A 23,338-nucleotide genomic window follows, 5' to 3' on the forward strand; every position below is an offset into this window, starting at 1 on the left:
CTATGTCGATGAAATGCTCATCATCCGGGGTGGTGTCATCTTCAGGCAGCTCAAACAGACCAATCAGAGCCTGCAGTAGCGGGGTCCTGACCAGAGAAACGGGGACCAGGAAAAGGACAAAGTGTCAATGACGCAAAACAAGTGTGAGGCTGGGGGGGTCCGACCGACCTGCCAGGGGCAACCCGAGGTCAAGTATACGGACGACACCAGCCCTGGTAATTCACCCCCCCCCCCCCCCCCACACAGCACGACTGGGGTCAGTTCACAACAAGGTTTTAGTCCTTAGGATTTTTGAAACGCCAGCGTTTTTGATTTTTCTGCCTCTCATTGAGATTGATGGACAGTCCGAGGTGGAAACCGCTCCAGCAGAGGACGGCGCTCGTCTGCGTCCCGCAAGTGGTCAAAAGCCGCCTCTGCCTCCCATTAAAATCAATCAATGGGGGGGGGGATTGGCATTTTTTGGCTCAGGTTCCGATGTGGTTTTCATGTTAAAATCATTGCCAAAAAAAGCCGTGTGTGAACTGACCCTAAAGAGTCGTGTAAGTGTCAGACTCCACACGTGCGCGGCCCTTACCACAGCTTGGCGTACTCGGCGTCCATCATCTGCGGGCACTCCGTCAGCAGTTTGGTTATGCCGACCGCACAGATTTTCTTCTCTATTGGTCCCGATACTTTCTGGATTTCAGGGATGATAATCTTCTCTACAACCATCCCAAACATCCTGTAAGAGGAGGAAGATCACTCGCTGCCCGGCAGGAGGCGCAACGTGGCGGACAATCCTCAGACGCACGCTCACTGCCCGGCAGGAGGCGCAACGTGGCGGACAATCCTCAGACACACACTCACTGCCCGGCAGGAGGCGCAACGTGGCTGACAATCCTCAGACACACACTCACTGCCCGGCAAGAGGCGCAACGTGGCGGTCAATCCTCAGATACACACTCACTGCCCGGAAGGAGGCGCAACGTGGCGGACAATCCTCAGATACACGCTCACTGCCCGGCAGGAGGCGCAACATGGCGGACAATCCTCAGATACACACTCACTGCCCGGCAAGAGGCGCAACGTGGCGGTCAATCCTCAGATACACACTCACTGCCCGGCAGGAGGCGCAACATGGCGGACAATCCTCAGATACACGCTCACTGCCCGGCAGGAGGCGCAACATGGCGGACAATCCTCAGACACACACTCACTGCCCGGCAGGAGGCGCAACGTGGCGGTCAATCCTCAGACACACACTCACTGCCCGGTAGAAGGCACGCACGCTCACTGCCCGGCAGGAGGCGCAACATGGCGGACAATCCTCAGATACACACTCACTGCCCGGCAGGAGGCGCAATGTGGCGGACAATCCTCAGACACACACTCACTGCCCGGCAGAAGGTGCAACATGACGGACAATCCTCAGATACACACTCACTGCCCGGCAGAAGGTGCAACATGACGGACAATCCTCAGACACACACTCACTGCCCGGCAGGAGGCGCAACGTGGCGGTCAATCCTCAGATACACACTCACTGCCCGGCAGGAGGCGCAACATGGCGGACAATCCTCAGATACACACTCACTGCCCGGCAGGAGGCGCAACATGGCGGACAATCCTCAGACACACACTCACTGCCCGGCAGAAGGTGCAACATGACGGACAATCCTCAGATACACACTCACTGCCCGGCAGGAGGCGCAACGTGGCGGACAATCCTCAGATACAGGCTCACTGCCCGGCAGGAGGCGCAACGTGGCGGACAATCCTCAGACACACACTCACTGCCCGGTAGAAGGCACGCACACTCACTGCCCGGCAGGAGGCGCAACATGGCGGACAATCCCCAGACACACACTCACTTACCGGCAGGAGGCGCAACATGGCGGACATTCCCCAGACACACACTCACTGCCCGGCAGGAGGCGCAACGTGGCGGACAATCCTCAGATACACGCTCACTGCCCGGCAGGAGGCGCAACGTGGCGGACAACCCTCAGATACACACTCACTGCCCGGCAGGAGGCGCAACGTGGCAGACAATCCTCAGATACACACTCCCTGCCCGGCAGGAGGCGCAACGTGGCGGACAATCCTCAGACACACACTCACTTACCGGCAGGAGGCGCAACATGGCGGACAATCCTCAGACACACACTCACTGCCCGGCAGGAGGCGCAACATGGCGGACAATCCTCAGACACACACTCACTGCCCGGCAGAAGGTGCAACATGACGGACAATCCTCAGACACACACACTCACTTACCGGCAGGAGGCGCAACATGGCGGACATTCCCCAGACACACACTCACTGCCCGGCAGGAGGCGCAACGTGGCGGACAATCCTCAGATACACGCTCACTGCCCGGCAGGAGGCGCAACGTGGCGGACAATCCTCAGATACACACTCCCTGCCCGGCAGGAGGCGCAACGTGGCAGACAATCCTCAGATACACACTCCCTGCCCGGCAGGAGGCGCAACGTGGCAGACAATCCTCAGATACACACTCCCTGCCCGGCAGAAGACACAACGTGGCGGACAATCCTCAGATACACGCTCACTGCCCGGCAGGAGGCGCAACGTGGCGGACAATCCTCAGACACACACTCACTGCCCGGTAGAAGGCACGCACACTCACTGCCCGGCAGGAGGCGCAACATGGCGGACAATCCTCAGATACACACTCACTGCCCGGCAGGAGGCGCAACGTGGCGGACAATCCTCAGATACACACTCACTGCCCGGCAGGAGGCGCAACGTGGCGGACAATCCCCAGACACACACTCACTGCCCGGCAGGAGGCGCAACATGGCGGACAATCCTCAGACACACACTCACTGCCCGGCAGGAGGCGCAACGTGGCGGTCAATCCTCAGACACACACTCACTGCCCGGTAGAAGGCACGCACGCTCACTGCCCGGCAGGAGGCACAACGTGGTGGACAATCCTCAGATACACACTCACTTGGGCTGAATGCTGTCCACCATTTCCTGCAGACTGACGGCTCCATATTTGACGCAGTAAAGATTTAGGAAGACCAAGAAACCTGAGAAAGACAATAGCGGTGGTTACAGATACACTGGCGTCCGGAGCGCGTACCATCCGTCACATGAACTATTCATTCTAGCGGGGGCAGCAGGTACATGTGGAGGACTACAGCTCCCATCATCGCTTCTCATGGCACTTACACTGTCTGCCCACAAGGTGGAGTAATGACAGATTAAGAGATGACGATCATGTGATCAGGATCATCATCAGACGGCCGTTTGTTGGGAAACACGAAGGAATCTCATCAACTGGAGTATAAATAGTGCGCTGTATGCAAATTAGGACGGCTCTCCGCGGGATTGGTCGTAGACACAGCTCTTTGGCTGAGTGTTTTTGCGGAAGTGACGCTTAATCAGACGGCCTTACTGGCACACAGCGCTGATCTCCCTCTGTAACGCCGCTTATCCTTCATAGTTACATAGTTAGTACGGCTGAAAAGACACGTCCATTCAATATGTGGGATAGTAGTAGATAGAAATAAAGCTCCAATTCCATTCTCCCACCGTGTCTGACGCTGCGCAGTCACATGACACCCGCTACCGTACATAGGTCCTATTAGGAGGAGTTGTGCCCAATTCTCTGCGGGTGGGGGAGGGGCTCAGGTACCGCCCAGCAGGGACGAGCGTCTGTCCAGACGTCAGACGGGTGGGAGGATATCTGGAGGCCGCGCAGAGTGCGGGTTATTCATCGTGTTCTCCTGAGACGCGCGGCTGTGCTGCGCAACTTACTCTTCACAAACTTTGTGGTTTTGGAGTTCTGCAGCCGCTGGAAAAGCACGATGTAGATCTGTCTCTTGTACTGGTCCACGCACTCCCTACAAGAGAAGAGGGGGTCAATGTAGAGAGACCGGGAGAAGCTGCAGCCGCATCCCCCTCCTCCCCGTCTCATACTGGATGCTCCGGCTGCTGGGAGGGGGAGCTTTAACCTCTTGGAGACCCAGGATTTTTTTTTTCCGTTTTTAATTTTATCCCCCCCTTTTTATTTTTCATTGATATTGCCGTACGAGGGATTGTTTGTTTTGGTTTTTGAGTTGTAGATTTTTGCGGCACCGTTTATTGTACCGTATAACGTAGCGGGAAACATTCAGTGTGAGGTGAAAAGGGCAAAACAATATCATCACAACAACGCCAAATTATTTATAGCAATTTATGTTTTACCAAGACAAAAAAAAAAAAGAAAATCTCGGGCAGAACTTATTTTTCGTCTTCAGGGCGGTATGAGGGCGTGTTCTCTGCGGGGCGAGCGGGCGGTTTTATTGATCACCGTGCGGGTCAAATAACATTATATTGGAAGAGTTCGGACTTAGACGGACGCGGCGGCGACGCCAGGTACATTTTATTTTTTACAATACTTTAGGGGACAGGAGTGAACGGTATTTTAGTGTTTTTATTAGTCGTCCTGGGGACTTGGGCCGGAGATCACTCGCACTATATGGACAGGCTCAGATAATGACCCCCAGACCGCCATGACTATCAGCAGCACATTGTGACGGCGTGTCGCAGCAGGGACCCCCCCTTTCTAATGCCTTGGGTACCGCAGCATCTAAGTGGTTAAACGGGCAGAAATGAAGTGATCGTCAGCTCCGCCCATTGCAGAGATGTTCTGGCAGAAACACCGCGGACACCCGCTCCGCCCACGAGCCGCTCCAGACTTCCCCTTGGCGGCTGACACGTACAATCTATGCGGCATGTTACCAAGGAGTTAAAGCCTATGTGCACCTTACAACCTTTCCGTCATGTCAGCAGGACTGACGGCTTCGGGGAGTGCTGGATCTATCACATCAGAGACACGCAGGACCCGCTCTAAGCCCGGCCCTCAGTGCCGCCGACGTAACGGAAAGATGCGGCTTCTACATACACGACACCGGAGCGGGAGCTTCAAAAGCAAAACATTTTTTTTAAACTAAAGTCAATTGTAAAGAATCCCCTAAACCATCAGAAATCATGATAACGAAGCCTTGGATGTGTCAGCGCTCCGGCAGCGCGCGTCTCCCAGTCCACAGACCCCTCACTTGTGGCGGGTCCAGACGTGGTTACTGGATGTTTGACCAATAAGAGAAGGGATTGATTGCGGTTTGGGAGACGAGCGCTGCGATTACCTCACATCAGCGGGACCGCTCCGGATATCGGGATTTGCACTTGTTTTTGGAGTATTATGTGGTCAGTCACTTATTTTATAGGTCCAGTACTTGCAGAACCAGGTTAAAGGGGTGTCCAGTCCTAAGAAATCGATGGCCTATCCTCAGGGGTCTGGCCAATCAGCGGTTTTGGAGGGGCCACGGCGATGGCTTTCCATTCACTTCCCTCACTGCTCGCACGGTGACTGACTCTTGTAGCGGAGCTTCTCACCAGCACAGACTCTTCACCTCAATGGGAGACGGTTGTAATGGACGCTGCACACAACCAACTCGGGACGGTTTTCACTTTAGCGGGTGAATCAAGTCCATGAAAAAGACCCGACTTTCCGATCCGTGGAGAGACCGGACATGTGGTATCTTCCCACGGACGGGAGCCGGCCAGCGCACACGGTCCTGAGACAGAATACTGTGAACCACTAATCAGACTGAGGAGATATCGATGGTCGGTCCTGAGGATTGGCCAGCAATTTCCTAGGACTGAACAGCCAGTTTAAGGTCATGAACCAAACACAATTTAGGCAAAAATTGCAGAAGCAGCGGCGGCGGCGACGAGCGTAAATCCAGCCAATCACAGCTGAGGTCATCCCAGAAACCTGATCAAAAAAATCCCCGGCCCGTTACTTACGGGGGCAAGTGCTCAACAATGCTGTTCAGCAAATAAAACCCCTGGTGGTCGTTGGCTTTGGAGGCGATGAGTTTCTGAAAGACGCCAAGGAGTCCAGGCTGAAAGAGACGGATAAAGAGTGAACGTGGAGCCAGCACAGACCACGGCAGCCCCCCCCCCCCATACAATCAGGCAGTGGCTCAGACGGGTGTTATACAGGGGGTCCTGGACATTGGGGAGGACGGGACTTAACCGATAAATTAATTCGGACCATTGCAGGTTCAAGCGTCGCCATCTAATCAGCCGGAGATGCATCTAGACATCTATTAATACCAGCAAGAAGAACAGACCAACGGCAGAGCGGAACATGAGCCCACGACTGTGCAGCGTGCCCGCCCCCGACTAACGCGTGCCCGCCCCCGACTGGGCAGCGTGCCCGCCCCCGACTAACGCGTGCCCGCCCCCGACTGGGCAGCGTGCCCGCCCCCGACTAACGCGTGCCCGCCCCCGATTGTGCAGCGTGCCCGCCCCCGACTAACGCGTGCCCGCCCCCGATTGTGCAGCGTGCCCGCCCCCGACTAACGCGTGCCCGCCCCCGATTGTGCAGCGTGCCCGCCCCCGACTAACGCGTGCCCGCCCCCGACTAACATTTCCAACATGGGGTATAAAGGCCACACCTTTCCAAACATACATTAATGTGGGGGGGGGGGGGGGGGTCACACATCTACTCACAATTTTATCGGCGGCGTTGGCTGCGATGGCCCTCGCTCCCCTCTCCAGGTAGGCTTGTAGGAGTCGCACTAGAGGGGGAATATTACCCGTTCTCTCCCACAAAACTGGCTGCAGCAGGTGCGGGAACAAGGCCATGTAGGAGGTGGGGATGTCGTCTTTGTGCATCTCCAGGAGCAGAGACATGACTTGGAAAACATACGGCATAAACTCTACAGAAATAAAACAAAGTATTTTACAGAACCAGCAAAGATCAACGGAAGGCATTAGAAATACACCAAACAACGAGCACAACACGTCCAGCCGCTGGATCACAGACAGCAAGCAGAGATATGGAAACCAGGGAGAAATTAAAGAAGCGAAGCTGCTCCAAAGTAACGTGTGACCTGCTGGGACGTCAATCATTAGTGACATTTAGCGCCAGTTTGTAAATGTGGGATGAAAGGTGGGGCGGCGTAGGGCGTGGCCAGGGTTCAGACACATATACTGTGTAACCTGTTTTTTATACGTGCCATGTACTTTATTATAGGATAACACAGCGGTCCAGGTGTATACGGGCCACCAAGCCCTTCCTGGGACCATGAACAAGGAATCTTAGTTGTCAAAAGAGGACGTGACCAATAGGCAGACCCGCAAGGCACGGACCAATTCCAAACTGTGAATAGAGCGTTCCTTATGATGCGGAGACGAGCAAAAGGATGGAAGAACAATATCCTCATTAAACAGGTGGATGAGACCGTGGGCAAAGAATAATAATAAAAAATAAAAAAAATCGGGTCTATGGTGCTGGAGAGACCGATACAGAGCGCGACAAGACATCCGTCAGCTCGGAAACCCTCCGAGAGGAAGTCACCGCCACAAGGTACACCCCTTACCAGAGAGCGGGCACAACGAGAGGTCTCTGAAGAGGCTCAAACTAAGCATTGCCGAGAACACCAAAGACAAATCCCAACTGGAAGTCAGGCCGATAGGGGGCGCTGCATGTGCTCGGACATCAGATCTGGACATTAGAGGCCGGTTAAGAGATAGACAGAGGGCCGGTGTCTGCAATGAGAGCGAGTCCACAATCCGACCCCTCCTGGAGGAGCACGAGGAGCCAGAGCAAGGAAAATACCAAAAGGAGAAAGAGGTCGACCCGCGCACCACTGGAGTAATAAACACGTGCTGAAGAGGCTCTCAAGTCTTCCACATGGTTTGGATCATCAACTAATATAAGCCCCGAGCAGTCTGCACCACGACGTCAAGAGCCACGCCGTTAAAGGACTAAACTCGAGTGGAAGACGGGCCCTTGAGAGAGCAGGTCGTGCCCACGTAGTAAGCGCCAGGGAGCAATGACTAGTAGAGCCACCTTGTCGGCGCGGCTAGCCTCGGTTACTCCTCCGCTCTGACTCTTTGGATGAGCTCGGGATAGGCAGCGGGGTAACATGTAAATCAGGCAGAAGTGAAACCACAGAGCCCCCGGACTGCTGACTGTACTCCTAGGGAGTCGGAGACCTGGCGACGAAGAGAGCAAACCGGAGATTGGGTCGAGACACCAGCAAGTCCACGTCCAGTGTGTCCCACCTGGAACAAACTTGTACGAACACCTCGTGATGGAGCCCACTCCCCTTGGTTAATCGTGACCAAGATGACCACCCCAGGAAAGTGAACTGCCGAGGGAGCAGGAACATGAAGCTTCACGCACCTCAGAATCTTAGAGTCTTCCGCCAATCCCGCCAAACTCCAGGTACCGCCTCGGTGATTGAGGTGGGAGACTGCCGTGACATTGTGTGTCTGGATTCAGACCGAATTGCAGGACAGAAGGAAAGTCCTGACTGGGAAAGAGGAAAATTGCTCAAAGTTCTAAAAAGTTTGATGGGGAGACTTAACTCCTGGCGAGACCAGAGGCCCCGGAGTTGTGAGATTTCAGAATGAACCTTCCCAAACCTGAAGGCTAGCGTCCAATGAACGGACCTGCCGGCGGAGTAAGAGAAAGCAGCGGTTGTGATGAGGCGTGCCACCAGAGAAGAGATCAGCAGACTCAAAGAAAAGGATTCGACAGTCTAGAGATCAACCGGGAGAGGATCACCCTCTGAAGTGGACGAGTGTGAAACTGGGCAGAGGGGATCTCCTTGGAGGCCAGCATGGTAGCCAGTACCTTCATACAACAGCAGAGAGAGGTCCCCCGGCGCAGACCCCCTGTTGCAGAGAGGACAAATCTCTCCGGAGGAAGGGACACCCGAGCCAAGGTGGTGTCGAACACCATTTCCAGTAAGGGGAGTCTCCGACGAGGGATCAGACAGGATTTGGACTGGTTGACAATCCATCCAAAATGAGCCAGGGTATCCAGTATGATCTGCAGGCTGGTCAAATTGTCCTCCGGGGAATGAAAGTTGTCCAGAGAGAGGACAACCAAAACTCCACGGGAACGAAGAAGAGTCATGACCGCAGAGAATCTTTGTGAAGACCCAGAGGTCTCTTCACAGGCCGAACAAGAGCGCCACAAACAGATAGTGGTGAGAACCGCAAAGCGCAGAAAGTACTAGTGAGACAGGCAAATGGGGACAGGCCGTGCGCATCCGAAATGTCTACTCACGACAAAGTCCCCAGCGTCACAGAGGTCATCGCCGACACCAGGAACTCCATGCAAAAATTATGGACCTGGACAAAGACATTAACAAAAAAAAAAAAAAAAAAAAAATGATGTGTAGAACCTGTCGGACTGCGCGACTTGAAAAGCGGGAACAATAAGTCTGTCGGGTGGAAGGCGAACAAAGGCGATCTTGTATCGTGAGGACTTCCCGCACCCCAGCATCCGAAATGTGAGAAAGCCAGACGTCCTTGAAGAGTACAATTATACCCCCGTACTGAGACTGAGCAGGGTCCACCGTCCAATCCTTGTGTTCTCTCTCAGCGGAGCGGCCGGAGGGTCGAGGCGGCGAGTGACATGGAGGGAGGTCTGTTCTTAGAGCCCTGGTGGAGCTGCTGATCGGATGACCGTAAAACGATACACAAGGTCCAGGCGAGAGGTCGGGTGAATCAGGAGGTTCTCATTCCTTCATGATATGTGGATCTTTTCCAGCTCCTCTGGGAGAAGGAGATCAAATGGGGAGTCAGAAGGTGATGGACTCCACTGGGTGAGCGGAACCCGTCAGTAACACGTGAGGGGTCTGTGACCGCGGCGGACAACTTGGGGGAAAGATTCTCATCCAACTTTCTCAGGTTCAAACTCTAACAAGGGCTCCCTGTGGGGGGTAAAACAGAGACGTGGCCCCCTGGAAGGGCAAACTGAGAATACGGAGAGTGGTGGGGACGGCACAGATCTGACCTGTTTAGGGGTCTGCCACAAGGTGAAGCCATGGACGGCAAGAACCCAGAGTTGATAGGAAAGGTGAACCAAGATGTCCAACACGAACTGGACGGCATTGGAAGGGAACACCAGCGACCCTGGAGAGGGAGTTGCCCTTAGTGGTTCAGGGTCAGCACTAGACGTGGCACGGCTGGGGGTTGCTAAGATTGAACCACAGGGTGAAAGTCCCCAGACGCCTGCCCAGGAAAATGCCACGTATTGCACGGAGGAGGTCGTTGACCACATGAAAATCTTTTGGCCACATGTGGAACAGGCAAAGTGAAGTATTTTAGGCCCTGGCGGGAGGATTCTCCTCTGGTGTTTGACATGACTGTAGAGGGGTCACCACATTGCTTGGTTATTACAGCGGTCAAAAAACTAAATGAGGATGAAACCGCTCCATATACTGCAAGAGGCAGGGCTGACCCTCACTTAGACGGGTGTAATGGCCGCCTGGAGTTCGCGTCCCCTAGAGTAAAAGACTAGATCAGTGTCAGGAGGGTTTAGGACTGAAGGGGGTGCCAAGGCAGATCCTGTTTCTGAACAACACGGTCCCAGCACCAACATCAGCAGCGCCCTGGAGAGTTCCCGTGATGAGGTGTGTGACCGCTGCCACCGACTCACTGGCCAGGAGGAAAGGAGCAAAAAAAGATAGCGGCCACCATAGGGGAAATCGTGGTCTGGCAACTGGGGATTTTTTGGGGGGGCTTGGGGGGTGTGATCATGGCCCTGACAAAGAAAACCCCTAGAGAAGCGACCATGGCCCGCCAGGAGCGACATTCTAGTGCATGCCAATAAATTAGTACCAGGAAGAGGAGAGGAGAGCGCCACAGGCTGCACAAGACACAACATGCGCCAAAAATGCCCCAGGCGCACGGCACCCAAGTTGAGAGGTGTCTCAAACTGGCAAGGCTGTGGGTGAGAAGCTTCGCAGGAGACCATGGCGGGGGGTTGTGGCACACACTACTCACCTGTCCTGGAGTCCACTTCATCCCCAATATGTAGAACCCGCAGTGAAGTCTCCCCTGTGTCAGCTGTGATAAGGTGGGACACTGGTGCGGAGTAACAGCGAGACAAACCTTTGGCTGGTGGGCGACAGAGGAGCTCAGCATTGCAGGGGGACAACAGTATGATAAAACACCGAGCGCCCGCCACATGCTGGGGAAAGTAGGAGGGGGTCACCAGCGCCCGTTACAAGGAAAAAAAGGATAAAAATAAAAAAGTAACATAGCAAGGAGGGGCCAGGCACGGCCGGAGGGGGCCAGGCACGGCCGGAGGGGCCCGCCTCATAGTGGCAGCAGTATATACCAGTAGTCGGTCCACCAATCAGACTGACATTACGCTACTATCTGGTAAGTCAGTGTGAAAGATAATGGAAGTGATGTATGTGGTGACAAATATATCAAAAAAGGTAACATGCAGTCATAGACGTGTCCCAACATACAATACATGGAGAAAATCCAGCGCTCGCCCTGCGGTCACGTTCCAGACATTAGTGGTAGGACGGGTCGTTGTAGAGAGATCAGTGACCTCCAGCGCTGCCCTGTATTAGGACGTCACCGGGGGAACACGTCAGTTCTGGAAATGTCTCCCCTCCTGGATCTTCCACCATCATCTGTGACTGATATTATTGTAAAGTGGAAGGAACCGCAGCAACTCAGCCACGAAGTGCAGACCACGTAAAGTTACAGAGGGGGGGCCGAGTGCTGAGGAGCAAGTGCAGAAAAGTCACCAACACTCCGCTGACTCCATAACTGCAGAGTACAGACCTCCTCTGGTATTAACATCCGCACTGTGCCCGCGAGCTGCATGGCACGGGGGCCGAGCATCTGCATGCCAGCCGTACATCACCAAGCACAATGCCAAGCATCAGATGGAGGGGTGTAAAGCCGCCACTGGACTCTGGAGCAGTGGAAACGTGTTCTCCGGGGTGACGCTGCTCTGTCTGGCGTGGTCGGCGGAGTGACGCTTCACAACATGTGGCGTGGTCGGCGGAGTGACGCTGCTCTGTCTGGCATGGTCGGCGGAGTGACGCTTCTCTATCTGGGATCTGATGATGGGTCTGGGTTTGGTGATGCCAGGAGATCGTTACCCGCCTGACTGCATCGTGCCCGCTGTAAAGTTTGTTGGGGGAGGGGTAAGGCGGCCTCTTCACTCCAGTGAAGGGAAATCTTCATTTTTCCAATAACTTCTGACTTTGTGGGACCAGTTTGGGGTTCGGTCTTTTCTGTTCCTCATGACTGCGCCCCAGGTCCATATAGATATGGTTGGCTGGTCGGTGGCCTGTGGGTTGGTCGGGGGACTTTGGTGTAGAAGAACTTGACCGGCCGCACACAGTCCTGACCTCAACCCCAACCAACACCTTTATAATGAAATAGAACGGAGATAACGAGCCCGGCCCCCTCCCCCAAAATCAGTGTCTGACCTCACAAATTATCTTCTGGATGGATGGGCAAAAATTCCCACAGACTCCAAAATCTTGTAGAAACCCCAGAAGAGGGGAAGATGATTTACTGCAAAGAGGGGAACAGCCCCATATTAATGTCTGTGGATGTATAATGGGGTAACTGCTGGAACGTGGCGAGGTGCGGCTTTCATGCTTTGCCAGTCTAACAGAAAGTAGAAGAACTATTTCATATACAACATTTAAGCTTGAAGACCGGACCGGCTGTTTAAAGGGAAGGAGTCGCTAGAAAATAGATATATTTTTTTCAGTTAAACAATTATTATGTGAGGGATTACACGTTGGTTTCATTTTTTCACAAGTCAGGAAATATTATAAATCAGATTCAAATTTATAACATTTCCATGTGCTGGCCACTAGAGGGAGCAGTACCAAAAATTGCAGCATTGCATGTGGTAAAGCAACCTCATTGATTTATGCTGCAAATTTGGGGTAGACACACTCGCTCCAGTGTCCTCACACAATCCCCCCTCCCTTATTCTGGCTAGTGCCAGGAGAAAGAGGGGGTTGAATGTTCAAACCTCCTACACTGTGTGCCGCCATTTTCTGAGCGACTGCCCAGTGTAGGAGGATTAGATACAGGGCTCAGCAGACCGTATCACACGAACATTCCTTGCGTCTTCGCTGCCTTGAACATATGGCCGGAAGCCGCGCCCGGAAGTCGTCATCTTACTGTCCGGCCGCGGCTTCCGGTCCACATGAAAATGGCGCCGGATGTCGCTCTGCCGAAGACCTTCCTTTTGGACTGTGTGGGAGCGGCGCATGCGCAGTTCCCACACAGACGGCGTACACTATAGTGGATGGAACGGGTCCCGTTCGCACTCTATGGGGCTGATGTGCCGTATTCCATCTCTGTATGTGGCGTTAATCAACACATACAGAGATGGAAAAAAAATGGCAGCCTCCGTAGAGAAGAAAAAGAGAGAAAAAAGTTAAAAGTACAACACAAATAAAATGTATGTCAATATATTAAAAGCAATATGATAAATAAAAAAATAATAATGTCACGACCCCTTCCCTTTAACATCAGTGTCAGGAGGAGACGCCTCTAGGAGAGATGACGAGGCTGCCGGGATCACTACGTACGGTCATCATGTAACACCCACCTTGTACATCACTCTGGAGGATCTCGGTGAACACCAGGAACAGCGCCTCTTCAAAGCTGGCAACCGCGGCCGGGTTAGATCTACACGTGATCCTGATCGACAAGCAGATGGACTCAAACAGGTAATGGTTGAAGTGCGGCTTGCTGGGATTCTAGAAGAGAGATAAAAGCTAAGTACAGAGGACGAGCGGCCCCGGCACGGTAAGAGCCGCGCACGCACCTTACTGACGGTCAGCAGCTTCTGCGTCAGCTGTGGGATGACTGACGGGATGTACGGGATGACGGCCTCCTGCAGCAGGGAGAAGCTCCTCATGATCGCTGACAAAAAAAGAAAATGGAACAGGTCAGGAGGAGGCCGCTGTGAGGTCAGTGACCCTGTACGGGACCCTGCTGGACTGATGTGAGGGGCATGGACCCAAATCATCCCTCCAATCCCCTTATAGCAGAAATAGGTAAAACCCTCAGAAATGTGGAGTGAAATGACAAGTACGTCAGGGATCGCAGCTCCAGAACTGACCGCAGCGTGTGGACGTACAACATGTCTATTACTTCCCACTGCTGGATGAACAGGAACTGCAATAACCAGTCACAAAACCACAAACATGAAGGAACGAAGGCAACAAAGCAGAGAGAAGGCGGGATCGTTACCCTTCATGATGTACTCATTCTCCGAGGAGCCGGGTAACGACAGCGCTTTGAACAGGTTGGACAGGAGAAGTTCTGCGTACGGTAACATGTCCGAGGCCGAGATACTGAGGAGACAGACACATCATGATCAGGGAAAAGAAAACACACTGTACAAGGAGACCCCGCGCGCCCCACAAGACCCAGAGCGCCCCACAAGACCCCGCGCGCCCCACAAGACACCGCATCTTGCACAGTCGGTAGCAGCTGGATCTTACAGGGTGGCGTTCGCTGCTCCTCCTCTCATAGTGAACACCCTCTCCAGGGCGTGCGCTGCGTACGTGTGAACCACAATGCTTTCTGCCTGCAGGTGAGAGATCAGTAGAGGAACCGCCAGCAGCAGCTGATCTTTGGGAACCTGTAATATACAGAAGACATGAGCTCGCCCGCAGGTGACACCCGCTTATTATAGGTCAGGGATGAGAAGGTGTAATAACTGGGGCAGCACATCCACGACATGAAGGCTCAGATAATACCGGAGTGACGCCATGACGAGCCTCCGTACCTGATTCCTGAAGAACATAATGTACTTGATCCCGTCCGCTTTCAGCACAGGAAACTCATTAACTGGAAAAAGAAAACCTCAGCATGAAACCGAGCGAGGCCGCCCCTCATGTAGCACGCACGCCGCACGCACGCCACTCGCCACACTGACCGTCTAGAACCCGGTCACACTCATTACTCACTGTTTGCAGACTTGAGATCCGGGAGGATGTGATTGATGAAGAATTCGGTTAGGTTGACGAGCTCATTGGCTTGTGTTATCCCGTGCTGTAAAGAGGAGACACTAGTGAGTACCCAGGGGGGGACGGGGACGGCTCATCATTACTGACCCTAACCCTCCCATATTATACACCAGGTGCACCGAGCCACAGCTGCGGGACCAGGAGGGATCAGTCACACCTTCTGGGTCTGCGCCTTGGATGCCAGCGACGTCACCAGGTAGATGGCAGCGTCCTTGTGCTTCCAGTTAACACTCGGGTTCTTGGCATATTCCTGGAGCATGGAATTCACATAACACGAGAAGATATTGGTGACCGGACCCTCAAAAAACTTGCACAAACCCCGGACGAGGTCACAAGCGGCTCGGCGTCTGGTGTCAATGTCTGGAAGAAGCGAAAAGAAGAAACGTGACCAAAAGAACCGCACGAATATGAGAAGTCTGCCCACAAGCCAGGAAGATGTATCATGGGGTCAGAATAAAGGAGTCTGGGACAAAGCAAGGGACGGCGGCCAATCCGGAAAGATTTCACTAATAACCTTTGGTTTTACCTTTAACTATTTGTGAATAAGACCCGATTACCCCACGCGGCCCCTCTACGACCCGGCTCATTACACCTGCACCAACCACATCCAGAACACTGGAAATAAACGTCCACATTACCAGATCCCTCCAGATCCCTCCGGATATATTCCTCAGAATTGTCCTCAAACGCTTCTTCATCAGCAGCTGCAACAGAAGAGACAATGAGACCGAAGACGAGACGAAGAGACCGAAGACGAGACGAAGAGACCGAAGACGAGACGAAGAGACCGAAGACGAGACGAAGAGACCGAAGACGAGACGAAGAGACCGAAGACGAGACGAAGAGACCGAAGACGAGACGAAGAGACCGAAGACGAGACGAAGAGACCGAAGACGAGACGAAGAGACCGAAGACGAGACGAAGAGACCGAAGACGAGACGAAGAGACCGAAGACGAGACGAAGAGACCGAAGACGAGACGAAGAGACCGAAGACGAGACGAAGAGACCGAAGACGAGACGAAGAGACCGAAGACGAGACCGGAGACGAGACCGAAGACGAGACCGAAGACGAGACCGAAGACGAGACCGAAGACGAGACCGAAGACGAGACCGAAGACGAGACCGAAGACGAGACCGAAGACGAGACCGAAGACGAGACCGGAGACGAGACCGGAGACGAGACATGGAGGCGGCAGGAGCCGCGCTCAGGACCAGGTCCCTACCTCTGAACTCCATGTTGGGGACAATCACTTTCTCACAGATACTGGTCAAGGTGTTGGGATCCTCAAACAGGTTCTTATAGTGCGGGCGCTCGCACACCGATGCCAGGAACTGGATGGCATTACTGACCAGCTACAGGGACAAAAACAGGGACAGCGCAAATAAAACACAACATATAGATATCACCGCCTCCCCCGACACCTCACTCAATGTATACAAATCTTATTAAACTAAAGCCAGAAGACAAGAGCACTATATACAGTACAGTGATAAACCCTATACACATACCCGTATACCACCGCAACACACCCCATACACCTACCCAGACACCACCGCAACACACCCCATACACCTACCCGGACCCCACCGCAACACACCCCATACACCTACCCGGACCCCACCAAAACACACCCCATACACCTACCCGGACCCCACCAAAACACACCCCATACACCTACCCGGACCCCACCGCAATACACCTACCAGGACCCCACCGCAACACACCCCATACACCTACCAGGACCCCACCGCAACACACCCCATACACCTACCCGGACCCCACCGCAATACACCTACCCGGACCCCACCGCAATACACCTACCAGGACCCCACCGCAACACACCCCATACACCTACCAGGACCCCACCGCAACACACCCCATACACCTACCCGGACCCCACCGCAACACACCCCATACACCTACCAGGACCCCACGGCAACACACCCCATACACCTACCCGGACCCCACCGCAATACACCTACCCGGACCCCACCGCAACACACCCCATACACCTACCCGGACCCCACCGCAACACACCCCATACACCTACCAGGACCCCACCGCAACACACCCCATACACCTACCAGGACCCCACGGCAACACACCCCATACACCTACCCGGACCCCACGGCAACACACCCCATACACCTACCCGGACACCACCGCAACACACCCCATACACCTACCCGGACCCCACCGCAATACACCTACCCGGACCCCACCGCAACACACCCCATACACCTACCCGGACACCACCGCAACACACCCCATACACCTACCCGGACCCCACCGCAACACACCCCATACACCTACCAGGACCCCACGGCAACACACCCCATACACCTACCCGGACCCCACGGCAACACACCCCATACACCTACCCGGACACCACGGCAACACACCCCATACACCTACCCAGACACCACGGCAACACACCCCATACACCTACCCAGACACCACGGCAACACACCCCATACACCTACCCAGACACCACGGCAACACACCCCATACACCTACCCAGACACCACGGCAACACACCCCATACACCTACCCAGACACCACGGCAACACACCCCATACACCTACCCAGACACCACCGCAACACACCCCATACACCTACCCAGACACCACCGCAACACACCCCATACACCTACCCAGACACCACATACACCTACCCGGACACCACCGCAACACACCCCATACACCACCGCAACACACCCCAGACACCACGGCAACACACCCCTTACACCTACCAGGACACCACCGCAACACACCCCATACACCTACCCAGACACCACCGCAACACACCCCATACACCTACCCAGACACCACCGCAACACACCCCATACACCTACCCAGACACCACGGCAACACACCCCATACACCAACCCGGATACAGTCGTCTGGGGATTTGTTTTCTGCGGGATGAGCTGTAGGTTTTATGGGTCATTCTACAGACGTCATGTGATTTTTTTGATCGCTTTACATACCATTATATATCTCAGCTTACAATGTGATTTTTCCCCATAACGTGATCATCCGGCGGGTCAAATAACGGAATCTTTTACTAGTTCAGACTTTCACGGACGCAGCGATACAGATTATGGTCATTTTTTTTTTATTAGTAAAGGAAGGTTGTTGTTTTTTTAGCTTTTAGTTATATCAATTAATTTATAGGTTTACAAACAGTGAACTTTTTTTTGTACTTGTCCCCCCAGGACACATAAGGCCGCATTCACACGAGTGTTTTTGGTCAGTGATATACAGTCCGTATTTTGGCCGCAAGTCCCGGAGCGAGCACAGTGCAGGGAGCCGGACTCCTATCATCATAGTTATGTACGACGCTAGGAGTCCCGGCCTCGCTGTAATCATGTTTTCAGTACGGGACAGTTGTCCTGCAGAGAGGCAGGGACTCCTAGCGTCGTACATAACTATGATGATAGGAGCCCGGCTCCCTGCACTGTGTTCGCTCCGGGACTTGCGGCCAAAATACGGACTGTATATCACTGACCAAAAACACTCGTGTGAATCCGGCCAAACAGAGACCAACCGCATCAAAAGAAGTACCATTCAAATCAATGGTAATTATAACGGAACCCGTGCTCTCCGTATAACATTTCGTTCCGCTCTTCCTCTGCCGTTTAGTAACTGTAGTGTGAACTTAGCCTAAGGGTTTAATACTCATGAAATTTTACGCGTTTCGGAGCAGTGTGTGTGTGTGTGTAGAGTAGACATGACACAGGCCACACACAAAGCTGTTCCTCCACATCAAAAATCTGAAACAAGAGCATTTCACCAGATGCCGCGTCTCACGGGAATAGGGGGCGTCTTACCAAGTCGTATTTGACCTCCTGACCGGTGGTCACCAGTAGGTTCCAGATGGCAGTGACGAAGCGCGGCAGGTAGACCTGGAATTCTTCATCGTACTTCTGTGCGTATAAAGCAGCGTTGTCGCAGATTTGTGACTTTAACAACTCCAGCAATCCGGCCTCCTCCTCATCCTGTAACACAAGACGGGGGTCACGTCACCTGATCCACGAGCGCAGCGGAGACGCCACAGACACGACTCACTTCTGTCTGGAGTAACTTGTTGTCCAGGGTCAGGAGGCTGTGGAAGTTGGTCATCCAGGTCTCCATGTTATCTTCAAAGAACTCCGGGAGATCCTAAAAAGACAGGAAAATAAGACGGACAACAGGAAGAGATCGAGGGGACGAGAGGAAAACCCCCCAGAGATCCCCCATAATAGGAGCCATTCTGCTGCAGCAACGGTAACCGATCCCGTCTGGACACCTCACAGGGAAATCACCAGTACCCGCATGTAATGTGATCCTCCTCCGCAGTACGAGACCCCCTCGCGGCGCACACATTACACCCAGCACTACCATTATAATCAATACCTGGAAATTGAGGCTGTAAAACAACTTGGCGATCAGAATGAGAGAGGAGAAGAGGACTTTTTAAAGCGCTGACATCATTTGCATGAGTATTGCACAGACCAATGGTTGCCTGGAAGAGAAGTGAGCGGAGAGTCCATGTTCATCAGAGCTGCAGTGTGCGTCACAGTGTACATCCAGCGGGCGGCTGAGGATACAGGGAGAACAGACGCCTTACCTGGAAGAGGGTGGTGAGAGGTAAAGCAAAGGTGTCCAGCACTAGTTTTATCTCCGTCCACAGCTCGCTGGACTTGAATTCATGGCGGTACCTGTCACAAGGAGAAGACATCAGCAGCGGTCTCTAGAAGATCAGGGGCGCAGGCAGCCGCTCGTCTCCATACCTCTTGAACAGGGAATGAGCCGTGTGCAGGACGCCATTGATAACATGGAAATCTCCACTCTGGAAACGGTTTACCATCTCAGTCAACAGATCCGGCCATTTCTGAGGGAAATCTTCACGGCCGATGATGCTGATGGCGTCACTCAGCTACAGAAGAGGCAGCAATGGCGGAGATTAGAGGATGCTGCATCATGGGAAACATCACACACGGCACGGCACACGACACGGCACGGCACACGACACACGACAGCTCTACTACACCTGCTTCTGGATCTGCTCAGGGCTGCTTAACATGAGGTTCACGATGTTGGCTTTAATGGCCGCACGGTCCGCATCACAGATCTTGTTTGGCTCATCTTCAATCTGAACAGAAGAAATAGTTACAGTCACCGGCGGCAGCGGTCGTCCCGTACAGTCACCGGCGGCAGCGGTCGTCCCGTACAGTCACCGGCGGCAGCGGTCGTCCCGTACAGTCACCGGCGGCAGCGGTCGTCCCGTACAGTCACCGGCGGCAGCGGTCGTCCCGTACAGTCACCGGCGGCAGCGGTCGTCCCGTACAGTCACCGGCGGCAGCGGTCGTCCCGTACAGTCACCGGCGGCAGCGGTCGTCCCGTACAGTCACCGGCGGCAGCGGTCGTCCCGTACAGTCACCGGCGGCAGCGGTCGTCCCGTACAGTCACCGGCGGCAGCGGTCGTCCCGTACAGTCACCGGCGGCAGCGGTCGTCCCGTACAGTCACCGGCGGCAGCGGTCGTCCCGTACAGTCACCGGCGGCAGCGGTCGTCCCGTACAGTCACCGGCGGCAGCGGTCGTCCCGTACAGTCACCGGCGGCAGCGGTCGTCCCGTACAGTCACCGGCGGCAGCGGTCGTCCCGTACAGTCACCGGCGGCAGCGGTCGTCCCGTACAGTCACCGGCGGCAGCGATCGTCCCGTACAGTCACCGGCGGCAGCGATCGTCCCGTACAGTCACCGGCGGCAGCGATCGTCCCGTACAGTCACCGGCGGCAGCGATCGTCCCGTACAGTCACCGGCGGCAGCGATCGTCCCGTACAGTCAGCGATCGTCCCGTACAGTCACCGGCGGCAGCGATCGTCCCGTACAGTCAGCGATCGTCCCGTACAGTCACCGGCGGCAGCGATCGTCCCGTACAGTCACCGGCGGCAGCGATCGTCCCGTACAGGCACCGGCGGCAGCGATCGTCCCGTACAGGCACCGGCGGCAGCGATCGTCCCGTACAGGCACCGGCGGCAGCGATCGTCCCGTACAGGCACCGGCGGCAGCGATCGTCCCGTACAGGCACCGGCGGCAGCGATCGTCCGTACAGGCACCGGCGGCAGCGATCGTCCCGTACAGGCACCGGCGGCAGCGATCGTCCCGTACAGGCACCGGCGGCAGCGATCGTCCCGTACAGGCACCGGCGGCAGCGATCGTCCCGTACAGGCACCGGCGGCAGCGATCGTCCCGTACAGGCACCGGCGGCAGCGATCGTCCCGTACAGGCACCGGCGGCAGCGATCGTCCCGTACAGGCACCGGCGGCAGCGATCGTCCCGTACAGGCACCGGCGGCAGCGATCGTCCCGTACAGGCACCGGCGGCAGCGATCGTCCCGTACAGGCACCGGCGGCAGCGATCGTCCCGTACAGGCACCGGCGGCAGCGATCGTCCCGTACAGGCACCGGCGGCAGCGATCGTCCCGTACAGGCACCGGCGGCAGCGATCGTCCCGTACAGGCACCGGCGGCAGCGATCGTCCCGTACAGGCACCGGCGGCAGCGATCGTCCCGTACAGGCACCGGCGGCAGCGATCGTCCCGTACAGGCACCGGCGGCAGCGATCGTCCCGTACAGGCACCGGCGGCAGCGATCGTCCCGTACAGGCACCGGCGGCAGCGATCGTCCCGTACAGGCACCGGCGGCAGCGATCGTCCCGTACAGGCACCGGCAGCCAGTGAGACTGTACGTCTGATAATCGGCGCGCTACTGCTGGGGTAGACGTGGCACTTACCAGCCTCCAGTTCCTCTTGATGTAGTTCTTGAAGGTGACGGACGAGCACACTTTGATGACGGTGTCCTGGGAGCGCTCCAGCAGGGTGAGCAGCAGCAGCGGATAGTTCAGATTCCCTTCCACAGATTCCAGATATTTTTCAGCTAAATGGAGAAAAAGTATAAAGAGAAGCGGAGAGCGTCCACTACGATCAGTGACACCCCCCATAGAGCAGGACAGGGGGGCACGGCTACACCCATGGGAGGGGCTGACGTAAACACTTCCTGGTTCTGTGGAGTCACATGGTGTATCACATGACCTCTCAGCCAGTCAGCAGCTCTGTCTTAGAATGGCAGGTACTGGTTCTCCTCCGGGAGTCTTACAGGCAAAGCACCCTGGGAAAAATAAGCACGAGCCCTGGGGAGCGACTGGGAATCTCCCGGCACGTGGGGTCTGCTCTCCTAAGTATCAGGCTAGGCATGCCGCCCGTCTCACACCCTGGACATACCTGGCCGGCGCACTGCGGGGTCGGGGTCCAGCGTTTTTCTTAGATACTCGGTCAGGGCCTGCAGGTTGGCGTCACTCAGCTCCATGGTAAGAAAACCTAAAACACAGGCAGATCAGAGACAAAGTCATATATAATAGTATGATACAGTAACAAGCCATGCAGCAATGCAAGCAGGACTAAGTCAGGACAGGATTCACCATCTAAGTAGTCAATATCTCCATTCACTGACAGCAATCAGATCTTAAAAATGGTGAGGAAATCATTCACAGCCAGCTCCAGGATGAGATCAGATTGTAGGAGTTTATGGCGTCACGGCGGCGGTCGCGATGTGACGATCTGTGAGCGGGAATGTACAGAAACGTGTTGTTTCCATGGGATCGATTATTGGGATGAGATATTTGCTGTGTATGGCCCTTTAATGACCTGCTCCACATCGCCCCCTCCTGAATATTAAAGCATGAAGTGGTGATCTCTAGAGGAGCAGATCTCACTCACCTTCACTCCTGATGAACTCTGCTCCTTATTCTGCTGAAATCTTAGTAGTAAAACTGCTACCTGCAGGAAATAGAAGCCGGTTATAAGAAGCTGCATGTATGACAGGAGGCGTCCAGCACCTGCAGACATCCCTTACACGCCGCCGGACTACACATCCCGACACTGAACCGGCTCCATACCTGGAGGAACGACATGCCGCCCGATGACAACCCAGCCCGCCCCACAACCAAGACCGGACCATACAGGAGCCACGGGGGCACATGCATCACAGGACCGCAACCAACGTCCCCCAGAGAGGCTCTCTATAGTGTCACCCCCGGCGGCACCAGCCTGACCTGTACTATGAGCATCCCATAATCCAGCACCTAACTCTGCGGCTGTCAGTGAATGTCCTCATTGCAGCTCTAGAAACAAGAGCCGGATGATCAGATGCCGGACTGGAGGAGGGGCACGGAGCAGCGGTGAGGGCACACTGCAGCACCTCCCCCCACCATAGTCCACACTCACCACACAGGTCTGCTGGGACACAAGAGTCTGCTCCTCCTGCAGGAAACCTCCCGGGCCTCCATGTGAAGCCCCCGTCACAGCCAAGCAAAGGCCAGACACCCCGGAGTGACAGCGCGCTGGCCCAAAGGGAAGTGAAGGAGCGGCCAATCAGAGCAATGCAGGGGGAGGAGCTGCAGCAGAGTTTGGTTGACAATCACTGGAGGCTCCCGCCCCCTAAATGCAGGAGAAGTTAAC

General features: G+C 54.9%; 1 protein-coding gene across 1 annotated transcript in view; it reads right to left on the bottom strand.

The window, feature by feature from the left end:
• CSE1L (chromosome segregation 1 like) overlaps nucleotides 1-23,038 on the bottom strand; it is a 23,622-nt gene extending 584 nt beyond the window's left edge. Inside the window, 26 exon segments of the mRNA XM_075846133.1 lie at nucleotides 1-86; nucleotides 575-721; nucleotides 2,957-3,038; nucleotides 3,769-3,854; nucleotides 5,803-5,900; nucleotides 6,514-6,722; nucleotides 13,409-13,559; nucleotides 13,628-13,725; nucleotides 14,056-14,159; nucleotides 14,310-14,449; nucleotides 14,597-14,658; nucleotides 14,778-14,862; nucleotides 14,995-15,197; nucleotides 15,476-15,541; nucleotides 16,062-16,191; nucleotides 18,672-18,839; nucleotides 18,910-19,002; nucleotides 19,237-19,296; nucleotides 19,298-19,345; nucleotides 19,451-19,541; nucleotides 19,614-19,759; nucleotides 19,874-19,975; nucleotides 21,616-21,758; nucleotides 22,103-22,198; nucleotides 22,598-22,657; nucleotides 22,933-23,038. The exon segment at nucleotides 1-86 is cut by the window's left edge and continues 146 nt beyond it. Coding sequence (XP_075702248.1) covers nucleotides 1-86; nucleotides 575-721; nucleotides 2,957-3,038; nucleotides 3,769-3,854; nucleotides 5,803-5,900; nucleotides 6,514-6,722; nucleotides 13,409-13,559; nucleotides 13,628-13,725; nucleotides 14,056-14,159; nucleotides 14,310-14,449; nucleotides 14,597-14,658; nucleotides 14,778-14,862; nucleotides 14,995-15,197; nucleotides 15,476-15,541; nucleotides 16,062-16,191; nucleotides 18,672-18,839; nucleotides 18,910-19,002; nucleotides 19,237-19,296; nucleotides 19,298-19,345; nucleotides 19,451-19,541; nucleotides 19,614-19,759; nucleotides 19,874-19,975; nucleotides 21,616-21,758; nucleotides 22,103-22,187 — 2,683 coding nt within the window. The 5' untranslated portion in view covers nucleotides 22,188-22,198; nucleotides 22,598-22,657; nucleotides 22,933-23,038.
• Nucleotides 23,039-23,338: the final 300 nt, after the last annotated feature.

The sequence above is a fragment of the Rhinoderma darwinii genome, chromosome 13, assembly GCF_050947455.1.
Source record: "Rhinoderma darwinii isolate aRhiDar2 chromosome 13, aRhiDar2.hap1, whole genome shotgun sequence".
Classification (NCBI taxonomy): domain Eukaryota; kingdom Metazoa; phylum Chordata; class Amphibia; order Anura; family Rhinodermatidae; genus Rhinoderma; species Rhinoderma darwinii.